Source organism: Plectrocnemia conspersa, unplaced genomic scaffold, assembly GCF_051122295.1.
Source record: "Plectrocnemia conspersa isolate PC_06_02 unplaced genomic scaffold, ASM5112229v1 ptg000004l, whole genome shotgun sequence".
NCBI lineage: Eukaryota > Metazoa > Arthropoda > Insecta > Trichoptera > Polycentropodidae > Plectrocnemia > Plectrocnemia conspersa.
In genome coordinates this window covers 18,181,380-18,194,147 of record NW_028277168.1, presented here as the reverse complement: position 1 = coordinate 18,194,147, position 12,768 = coordinate 18,181,380, and the positions used below count along the sequence as shown (strand labels likewise).

General features: G+C 29.2%; 1 protein-coding gene across 8 annotated transcripts in view; it reads right to left on the bottom strand.

Moving 5' to 3' along the window:
- The window catches only part of raw (NDT-like domain-containing protein raw), a 72,087-nt gene that overhangs the window by 23,781 nt on the left and 35,538 nt on the right, over positions 1-12,768 (bottom strand). For 6 of the 8 annotated variants that reach the window (XM_088185091.1, XM_088185095.1, XM_088185089.1 and 3 more), the window contains exon 3: positions 9,624-9,736. In XM_088185091.1, coding sequence (XP_088041217.1) covers positions 9,624-9,736 — 113 coding nt within the window. Of the gene's footprint in view, positions 1-9,623; positions 9,737-10,779; positions 11,179-12,768 lie in introns of those variants that run through there. The other 2 variants (XM_088185097.1, XM_088185092.1) reach the window with 2 other exon arrangements.

Here is a 12,768-nt window from a genome sequence, read left to right as displayed (position 1 = left end):
TAAATTAAAAAAAAATTAAATGTACATTAAGTGTACATCACTGGAGCGCGCGGAAGAGTAAAGTTACGGATAAATCATCTAAAACAAAGACCTTAGAGCAACTGATTGACTTTGACGGTGATCTTTATGACTTGTGATTGTTAATGAATATTTATTATTATTGTTTTATCACTGCAAGGGAAGTGTACATCACAAAGAAAATTGGATTGAGATCCGTCATTAAGTTTCTAGCGAAATAAGGAAAAATCCATCGCGGAAAACATGTCATATTACATGGAACATTCTCTGCCCAATGTACTACAAGCGCATGGATAACAGTGAACATCACAATACAAAACATTAAAAAAATGTGAAATTGTTACGGAAAAGAAATTAAATGATCTTGACTACAGTGGCGGATTAAGCACTTGGGAGGCCCCAGACGCAACATAATTTTAGAGGCCCTCATTTTCGAATGATAAAAAAACGCCACATTTTTTTTATAGATTTTTATATTACCTATATAAACAATGTTTATTTGTATTTTTTTTTTCTAAAAACAAATATCTCGTTATCAATATTGAAAGCATCAATTCAAAAATTTTACATTAATTATTTATTCAACAAAAAAGCAGGGGATTCATTTATTATACAATGAAAGTAAAAATATTAACATATAAAATGTAAAAATTCGGACTACATATATGCAACATAATGAATGAACAACTACATCTCTGAAATATCTCATCAATTTTTTTTATATTTTTTATGGCTAGTTTATCCACATATTCGTTGAAATTAACGACACTAATTTTAAAATAAAAATAAAATTAAAAATCCTTAAGAACAACATTATAAACATATGACACTTCTCTTAGATATTTCAGAAAAGAGTGCATCACAAATAACGTTTATTACGAAATTTGTTTAGCAGAAAAACATATTTCATTTTGTGTTGTTTTTCCAAATGTATTTTTTTTTCTATTTTTAAACTATCAAAAAGGTTATTTAAAACTATTAAAAAAACTGTATTTTTTACGTTTAAAATATATATATTTTGTAATCAGTCAAAGGTAAATTTAATATACGATTCATCTACAAGTCGATGAGCAAGACATGTGTGTAATTGAAAATAAATGTATATTTACTAAGAGATTTTAGATAAACAAGAAGTAAGAAAAATAAAATTTTACTAACCTGTAATTGACGAATATTTAAATCGAATCGTTTTCTATAACACTCCAAAATGTTATCCCCGTCCATAACACTTCCACTTTAACGCCAGCAACTAACTGGTGCGTCATTTGTTGATTATTTTTTTATTACAAATTATTTTTTAAAACAAGTGAACGAATTATTTTCAAATTATATTTTTTTAATTATTAAAAGTTATTGTACCTAGCTTCATTTATCAGTACACCGAGTATTTTATATTTATTTTTAGAAAGAGATACTGACCCGTAAACAGAAATAACAGGTGACTCACTAAAATGCCGCTGGTGTTTAAAGGGTTAAAACGGAATAAATAAAAAATATCGCTATAAACTGGATCCATGCTCTTGTTATGTATAAACATAAACAACAGGATGACGATTGTTTCATATTTTTTAAACCAGGCTTGCAGTCAAAATCTAGGAAGTCATAAAACGAATTAAAATCGACTTTTGGTCAATAGGAGTGCACAAAAACAATTAACACTTCTCAGAAGGAAAAATTCACGTCAAAAACAATAAAATCGTGTCGGTGCCGTCGTAGTGGGAACGCTCGGCTACGAGCATTACCACTGCGACGGTGACGATACGATTTTATTGCTTTTGACGTGGATTTTTGCCTTCTGAGTAGTGATAATTGTTTTTTGGGCTCTCCTATTGGTCAAAATTCAGTTTAGATGTACTAAGTTTAATTATTACTACTTAAAAATCGTAATAATAATATAAAAAAAAAACATTTTGACGTGGATTATTGATTTCTGAGAAGGAATATTTTTTTGCGCTCTTTTATTGGTCTAGATGTTCTTCATTTAATATCTCCTTCTTGGTAGTCGTAATATTATTATAAAAAGTTATAAATTGAACGCTAATAATGTATGTACATGTCGAGTAAAAAATAAAAGCGCAATTTATTTTAACTTCCATTTTTAAATAACACGTTTTAACAATGTAACAAAGCGCTATTAATCGTCAATTATTTATATTTAAATCAAAAATAGTTTTTAGCACGATATGAAGAAAGGTAAAATGCAGACAATTTGGCCAGTGGTGCGGCGCAGCGCACGTCAGCTATAGTCCATCCAAGATGTTAACGCTCATCATCTTTGTGTTGGAAATAAGGGTGCGTATACGCATGCATGCATACATATACAGTTTTCCGCGAATTTGTTTACACCGATAGGAGAACGTTACCAATATTAAATCAGGGCTGTTTTAAGGGTAGGGAGACCATATGTTAGAAATTGAATTAAAAATTATAATGTGTGGTATTTTGCAATCAATAAAATAATTCCTGTAATATTCTACTGGTATTTTTTTAAATATTATATTAAACAGATATTCAACCTGGAGAGTGATTCCAAAACTGATCTCATATTTTTGAGTTAAAGATGTATATAAATAAACAAAATAAGCAGGAAAGTGATATTTTACATTTTCCTCAACAAATTAAATTAAAAAAGGAAAAATTCATTGAACGTGTAATTTCACATGGTCGCCCTAAAATATTTCTCACCAATACTATACCGATGAGCGTTCACATCTTGGACGGACTGTACGTGCTGCGCGGACCAGACAGAGCTCATCGATTATCTCGATTAATTAAAATCAGGAAAATTGTTCTGCTTTTATTCAACAACGAACCAGATAGCAGATGCTTCTGTGACGTCATACGGGCTCCAAAAAATGAAACAGTCACACTTATATTCAATACTTGTTTATCAGTGACTATTTTAGATTTTTAAATCTGAAAAATCTACGCGGGGTAAATAAAAATATATATGAATATGAGAAGAAGATGCGAGAAGTAAAATTATAAGAAAAACAATTATTTACCAGTTAATGGATCGCACATTAACAACAATAACATAATTATTTTACAACCATATGCGTAACCGTAGTAACGACGTGTTGTAAACAAACAGCATACATCGATATAAAAAAACCTAAATACGAATCGACCTTGTTAAATATTATTTTAATGGCACAAAATGTGTTTTTTCTCAAGAAAATAAATAAAAATACCTTGTGCTAATAATATTTTTCTCATAGTAGTTGATCTGTTATTTGTTAATACTAGATCACAGCGAGATTAATCCACTACAACCACTAAACTATCCACTGATTATCGTCTGAATAGACTGGTAATAATTACACATGAAGTAGTTTTTATTACGTGCTAAACTATAGTAAACCATATAGTGATGCTGACGTTTAAAAAACGTGCAATGAAAATAATTGGTTTACTGTTGTTTCAAACTAACACGTAAATGCGTATAGTTTAGTGTGTGATTTTTAATTTCGTCAACAACATTCGTATACATTATTTTCAATGACGGTATTTAATCAATGATTTTAATGTGTAAATGCGTTTTATGTACACGATGATATAATTTAATTATGCGAAGCATGTACTCAACTATATGAATATGTAGTACATACACTATATATTAATAAATGTTAAATAACATCTTAGATTTGCGGAATTAATCTCCGTAATCAATCAAGGTTATCAGTATAATATAATCAATCGTTTACGTATATACATATGTATGTATATTAGTAGGATATACAAATTATTAATAACTTACTCTCGAAAATGGCAATTTAAGAGCAAATTTTCAATGAAAATAGATATTGACAAAAATACTATTTGTTCACTGAAAACTCAGCTTTATACCTAATGAATATATACTACACATAATCGACAATAAAAATACAATACTAAATAAACTGCACGTGTTATAAGCGCGTAATTTACATTTTGTTATTGTTGTTAATCTATGACTGTAAAATAATTCTCGTTCTTTCAAAGCGTTACAACGTGTAACAAACAATATAATTTGTTCTTATTAAATGAAGAGTATATTAATGATTATTAAATTATTCATTTAAAATTGTTAGAATTAGAAAATCGAATAAAATGAAATGTTTTTTACCGGTATTATCGAGATAAAAAGCAGTCAATACCGGTATTGATATTATTATTTTAATTAATTATAAAAACAAATAAATAATCCAAGTACCGCTCGAATGTTTTAAAACATTCGAATACCCCTCCAGTTATTATTTTGATATATAGAATATTCTAATTATGTATGTATATCATTATCCCTTTTAATTTAAATTTTTTATTTTATTATAAATTGTTTTTTTTTAATTTTAATTAAATAGTATTGATGAGATAATCTAAACAACATCTCTCACCAGAGATGCGTAAAAAGGGTCAATCACAGCAAGTGAAAACTCACTGTGAATAATGGAACATGTTATAAGCACTGTGATTAATAGAAAAACATATTATAGAATACAATATACGTAAATACTGCATAATATTATTTTACTTTAATATCCTACGCCGATAACACTATTTAGATTAATCCTCTACAATGAGCAATATTATTATATATTTTCCGCTTCTGCTATCAAGCAATATGGGGAACGTCATTTTCATAGTTATACGCCATGGATTTGAAAAAAATAACGTTTTTGTATTACCGGTAGTATCGAATGTCGATGTTTGCCTAATATTATTATTTCCGGTATCGGTACTACCGATATTGTAATCCCTACTCGTGTCACATCGAAGTCAAATCTGCATCTACATCATGTAAATATATGTACATATAAATAAATATTATGTTATTGTTATTTATATCTTTCGAAACTCTTCCCTCAAGATCGATAAACAAATATTGTTTTTAAGCACCATTCCCGATCACGAAATTACTGTTTATTGTGTTTTTCCTGATAACCTCGTCAAAGCCACAATTGGTTGTTTACTTCTCACATTTGCGCAGTTTCTTCTGCGACAGAAAAATAACGCCACGCCCGAATAGCCGGGATTTAACCTTTTAACACCGCCGAAGCCTACGTGAACGGGTACTGGTTTTTGTTCCGCGTTCGCCGGCTCTTTTTATAAATCATACATCCGCACACCCACGGCGTGATGTAATGGCGCGAGATTTATAATATATGTATGTACCTATACGTCGAGCTATGGTGTTATGGTATCCATAGGTAAAGTGCGGAGATGATGAGATCGAACAGCGGGCCCAGTTTCCTGTCCGTAAAGATTCACTCGGACTATCTATATTCTATACAGCGGTCGCAATAACAACAAATTTCGACCGAAAAAAAACGCAAGAATTAGGTAGATTTCTGTTTGTAAAAGCGTATAAGAAAGTTTTAATTTAAATATTTATTATATAGCATTTTGAATTTTACTATTTTCTCTAGGATTTTTTTAAACAGAGCTACGATTTTTTTTATACATTTAAAAAAAATAAACGTTTTTTACCGCTTTATTTTTTGTCATATTTTTTAAGCTTTGGAAAGCCGCCATTTTGAAAAAATATGCCTTGTAGAACGTAGACAATATAGATTTACAAGATTTATTTTTAGAATATTTCATAACGATATCATTAAACCAAAAAAGATTGTGTCCTCAGAAACTCATATAAATGATCAAAAAAACATTTTTATAAATTTTATTTTATTTTAATTAATATTTTTTAACGTTTTTAATCTATTTACCTTTTAGATAAGATTTTTTTCTATAGCTATTATTTTGCAACAAGTTGGCGGATCTTACTAACAAAAAAATTTTTTTACGAAGACTATTTTAAAAACGTTTCATGTAAAAATAATAAAAAATAATGCAGTTATCGTATCACAAAAAAAATCAAAACATGTAAAAAAAATATTTATTTTTAAACGTTTTTGACATTTTTACTTTTTGCTGTCTGATTTTTTTTTAAGAAGTTACGATTTTTTCAAATATTATCCATTTTGAAACAATATGGTGGATCACATTAGCAAAATAACCTAGCTGAGATTTTTAAGGGGTCAATTTTTGGACCAGTCAAAACGCATCGATTATCTCGAGCAATTAAATTTTTTATTAATTTAATAGTCTCGATTTAACGTAACTTATTTATATTTGAGAGTTGCGTGAAAATACTAAAACCCAAAAACTAAGTTTTTAAACGGTCCGCATAGTTTTGGAAACGCCGTCATACCTTAAAAAAGCACCGATATCTATGTTAAGAAACAGTAAAGTGTATTTTAACCATTATATTAGATCGATAGATGAGTCATTTACTCAGCGACCTTCGTACAACAGCACAATGTACAATTATGACGAAAATATACGGAGCGGTGTTCGACATTGAATCGTGAAATGCAGCAAAACCGCAAAGCAGTTCCTAATGCTCCGCCAAGTGCTCGTTGAGGCGGAAAACTACGAGGGCGAGTCTAAAAATATGCAACTTGATCTTTCATTTTGAACTATTCAGGTAGTTGGCTATGTCAGTAGATGATGTGTTAACAGCTAGAAAATAGGAGAAGCATGGGGAAGAAGAAATCTAGGGAACAAGTAGTTCAAAGGAACAGATATCAGATCTCCTGTCCAATACAGCAAACATAGTAATTGTTTTAAAGTAGTTAAGAAGCTTCTAAAAATAAATAATTATTTAATATGTCTGATAATTAGAATGTGTTTATATTTAAAAATAAATATATGTGTCTAGAAAAAGATCTATATATTTTGCATGAATGAAATGCGCCAATATATACATACATACATATATACATACCTTAATTTGAACTTGTTTTTTACTGATCCATTACAACATGGTTAATAATATGTATTTAGCGATACTGATAGTTGTTGATATACAAATATTAACCCATGCTTTATGCATCCCTTTTCCGCAAATGATTTATGTAATAATTAGAATTATTACTGCTATATCACTCATTTTTCTCTATCGTGTCTAATTTTTAAGAATTATGAAATACATATTTCATTAATATTCACTATCTACACTTTCACATTCACAAAATGTTATTTTAATTACATTTTTATCTATGTATTTAAAAATGAGTTTTAATCATTAGACTATAATTATGGCTTTTTTTAAGTGAAACATCGATTTTACTACTTGTGACACGTAGCGATTTTTACATTATTTCGCTGGAAATACACTTACTGTTGCAATAGATAATAAATTACCTGATTTAAGTAAAAAAGTTGCATGCTAATTTAAAATATTTTATATTTTTTCTTCTAGAATATGTAGTTTTTTTTGTACTAGCAAATTAACCACATAAATTAGCAGCGAATAAATGCATATATAACTGCATATTTGTGACAAAAATACCACTCGCAAGTTACGAGTCATCAAGTTGGACTGCATGTCTTTTTAAATCACATTCGCCAGTGAATAAAATTAAAAGAGAAGAGATGTAAAATTTCGGCTAAATGTAATGTAGTCGTTATGGTAACAGAAAAAACCATCATGCTACACTTAGTTAAAAAAACTTCAAAATTAACTATGTATTGTAAATAACAACAAATAAAATAATGTGAGGTATATCGAAAACCATCAGCGGGTACAAAACTTTCATTGCAATTAACTTGTCGCATATTACGCGTTAAAAGCGCAATAAATACAAATTATATGATGTCTTTACGACTTGAACGTGACGAGAAATTAGCGAAACAGATCATTAACGACCGTTCGATGCATTAAAACACACAAACAAAAATCTATTACATTGATAAACAGGTTGCCGAATCTCTAACGCTTATGCAAATGTTACAATAAAAAACAAATACAATACAATTACAACCGTAAATCTTAGTAATTGGCCTTCGCGGCGAAAGTGAGCAAAATAAACCCATGTAAACCAAGCGTATACAAGCGCATATATAGCACATATACTTTAATTCTATTCGGAATTCACTTATAATAGCACTTCATCAATATAGCACTTCATCAATAACTTTCAACTGATATATACGACTTGGAATACGAGACGGAGAAGACCGGAAAACAGCCGCTTCTCTCTTCACGTCAAGACTGATCAATAAATTAGGATTAGACTACGATACTTAATTTATTAATAAAATAATTACCCAAATTGTACGTGCACGGAAAAAATGCACAATAATAATTATTAATATTTAATTAACTTTGCTCTTAAATAAAAATATAATAATATATTAAATTAGATTTTGCCCCAAAATCATTTTTAAATGAATTAAAATATACTATGAGCATAATCTATTAATATCGATTTTTTAAGATAAGATATTTCCGACATATATTTTTTAATTTGCATGATAATAAGAAAGATTGGTTCATTGCACAAGGCACTCGATTGTATCAATACATGTATTTATATAATGTTATCTTTTATTCTACTATACATAAAGGAACTGTGCACACATAAAAAAATGAGTGCCATTCAAAAGCCACCGATTCTCATAGTAGAAAAGACTGACGAGTTTATTAAGTTAGAGATTAAATAAGGAGAATAGACTGTTCAAAGCATAATTAAATGGTGGCATTTTAAATACCTGTATATTAAAATGTTAAAATTGAAACAATACACTGATGGAATATGTCTGTAGAATATTGTATGATCATTTGCAGTATGACAAATAGTACGATAATTATATTACGTATAAAATGCAAATGCATTTAAGTACGTAGATAATAATGCACATAAATAAAACAAAAACCATTGATTTTTATTATTCATTGAAGATATAAAGATAAGATTGAAAACTGTGACGATATGGCGTTATTTTGCTTTATTATTTACATCTTAATAAAACGCAACTTCACATGAATCCTAAACAATAATTATATCACGTTATGCAATAGCTTGTTTGAAGAAGCGTTAGTTACATTGGAAGCTGTAGTAAAAAGCATTTATAATTGATCAATATTTTTACTAATGCTTTTTTTTACTTCATAATGCAATGTCTAAAAGGTCATGGTTAAAATTGATTCCATATTTTTGGCTTAATATGAGGTCATTTGATGTTAATCTTTAGTTTTCGTGCCGCTCAACATATCACGCGTGTGAATTGGGTTTTATGTCCAAGAGCGTCGCTACTTTCTAGAGAGAATACACGAGTACGTATATACTTTACAGCTGATTTACACAACGTAAATTTATCAATGCCCTTGCTCTCTGACGTTTGTATAACGCAAATATATGCGTCAATCTGCAAATCGAGCATTCGTATATGTAAACACGTGTGAATATATTTTACCGAAAGCAAATATTATGCGATAAATGCCTAAGAAATTTACGCTAATTGTACACACGTAGCCTGTAACGTTAAATAGCACTGATGATATTCGAAAAATCACTGAATTCTTCTACTTAAACATAAGTTTAAAATTAACTCATCATTATCAGCATAAAGTCTTATTCGAGATGATTCTCCACCTCGCTTTATCCTGGGCCACGCAGCGCCAGTAGCTGATGCCTCCGGTTCTTAACGAAATATTTAATTTAAATGAGAGATTTAAAGAAAGGATTATTGAAGAAAGCTCATAAGCTAGCTTCTTAACAACGAAGTGTCTGGATTTGAATATTTTAAAGGCAAACATACACAATAAAATAACGACTCACCCTGTGATCTAGAAGGATAGAGTTGAAGATCGTTAAACAGCTGTTGAACCGCGCCGCCTTGGGCGCAGATGAAGGGTGAACCAATTCGAACTTTCCATGCCGCCAAAGCTTCTCTAAAAAAATATGAAATAAACAATTAGATTAGGAAAATAAAACAATAAAATTAATAATGTACTTTATTAAATAAAAAATATTTTAAAATCATAAAATTATGGTCAAGGAATTGAATTTTAATTAACGCTTATTATATAATAAAGGATGTAGGATGAAAATATGTTAAGTTTACATATAAAATAAAACAATTAACAATAGTTTTCAATTGCCTTATTGTAATTATTGTATACAAGCTTCAAATTTTTTAACTCATTTTTAAGGCTTTATAGTATATATTTTTATTTTATAAAATATAAAAAAAACATTTACTTTATAGTAAACATTTGGAGGTGATTATATTTCAGCTAAGAAGTATTTTATTATGCGCCTGAAAAAGGTCTCGACGAGCGGCCAGTCCGAAGTTAGCTCGGCCAAATGAGTGAAAACAAAAGCAGGTGCACAGTCAGGAATGTAATTTTTCTTGGAATTTGTTAAATTTTTATACCCATAATTTTTTTCTAAATATTTAATTTGTACAAATTAGTACCAACAAAAAATCTATTATTTTTTGAGAATATTTTACTTAAAGGCTTAATTGAGAAACGTTAGTTAATTTATTTCTTTTCTACTTTCACTGTTTCTAAAATTGATATTTTTTTTACTTGTGTATCTATCGAGAATCAATTATAACAGCAACTAATATTAGTTTTTTAAAATAAAAAGTTTGCTTTATTTGGTTTATAATCAACAATGAATATTTTATTTATTTATGTTATACTTATATACAAACATTGATTATTATTCTATACATCATAGAGATGAAAACACGTGTCCAGAACTGAAATTAGCTAAGATGAATAATAATATAAAATCTATTGTTTTTTTTTGTTTGAGAGATGATTTTTTCTTATATACTATGTGAAATAGCTTGGAATTAAAAGGGTTGATAAAACAGACAATATAATGTTAATGAGTATATTAATTACTATATTGTCGGTCATGTTAAGACTCCAATAAATTTATTTATTAATAGATATGATGCTAATAAAATTAAGAAACTTACGATTGAATAGCAAGAGATATCGAAGAGCTGATTAGCAAAAGCGCCAAAGTGTATACTTTAAAGCAAACCATTCCGAATTAAAAATAGTATTTAAATGTTTTCGAACCACTGCATGTTTTACATTATATCGACCGCTCAAACCGAAGGTGAATGAGGCAAGTAATAAAGAGAAGCACTTGGCGTCTAGCAACCGTCTGCTGAACGATCTAACAATAATAATTTCGTCTTTCGATTTAACAGTAAAAAAACTGTACAACTCGCGCGAAAGCGCAGAATTGCTCTGAATCACAGCAGCCGAACCTACGCAAAGGTCAAAAATGCGAGATAAACTAAAGACTAAATAAAAACCGAAGCGACCGATAAGACACGATTGGGTGGTGGGAATTATGGCTCTGCATTGATAGATGGTTCATATTGCCAATGACGCAACTTTTAGATTTATGAACAACGTGAGTGATAATCTCGGTTTTGAGTGAAAAAATAAAATTGAGAGAGACCCAAGATGGCAGATACATATTTGAGTTAAAAATAATTATGATCCAATCGAGAGCGAAATGTAACACAATACTGGGTTGTGCATATAAGCAGTAAATAATCTGCGAAGGGCTTCGGCGATTTTATAAAATCGATACCGGTAAAAGATAATAGAATTCATCAGTTTGACATTAAACTATAATAGAAAAATTCACGATAATACAACAATAAGATTGTATTACAATAGCGAATAAAACAATTAGATATCGGTCGGGATAAGTGCTAATTATGTATGTATCTTTGAAGATTTATTTCAACGTTTATTGCGCCATTGAGATATAAAATAAAAGCAGTAAGGATTTCCTTTGATTATCGTTAAAAATTTTATTACTTTTTAATGAATAATATGAGATATTTTTAATTTTATGATTTTTTTTATGAATGTAAGCATTTAAAAGCAGCCTGGAATGTTGATATATAAATTTATTTGTGCCTAAGTAAAATGTCTCTAAATATCGAACAATAAACACAACCGTTTGCAAATAATAGTTTACTTGATTTGTCTTTTTTTAAAGCGCCTTTAAAATAAGGGTTTAGTTATGAGTTTAAACTAAATTATAAAATTTAGATCCATGACTCTGTATAACGATTGATAGACAACTTTATTTTTGATAATTAAGATATTCGATTAATGTGTAATATTACAGACATTTATCCCAATGAGTACATTTTTTATTGTAACAATAATTGCTTAGTAATAAAAAAATATTTTGAATGCATAAGCAGCATATTCGTTAACTATGAAAGGCAAAGGAAAATCCCTACATTTAATTAATTAAAAAAAAAAAATTAGTATTTTAATTTGCTTAATGATAGTGCTTTAATTGTATACATAGCTATAAAAAATTACATATGTATATGTTTGTTTATACACTCTTTATACAATTCTACAAATATTTACCGATCCAAACCAAATTTTACATAGTTATTCGATAGGACCCTGCTCAAAACATATGCATCTTCATTTTTTTAACACTTGATATAAATCGTACATCGAGGTACATCTAATTGAGAAATCAAAAATAATTTATTCATATTTGTTTCTAAAGAACAAATAATATACGTAAGCATATCAAGAATTGATCTTTTGAATTAATCATATGTTTATTTGCTTTAAATCTAGATATAAAAAAATATATAGTTATTAATTGAAAAATTATTTTAGGAGCTAAACAATTAGACAGTGGCGTAGCTAGGGTATGTGCTGCCCAGGGCGATTCTTAAAATTGCCGCCCCCCCTCCCCATATTTTTTTGCAGAGTCATAAAATCAGCATTTCTTAAAATAATAAATTGGTTATTATTAATCTTTTGTTATTCGTGGATTTATATATGTTTTAGTGCATTCTGGGTTAAGAACCACACTAGACGATCCCATCGCGAATATGCCGCCCCCAAGCAAGTGCCGCCCGGGGCGGCCCGCCCCCCCATAGCTACGCCACTGCAATTAGATAACC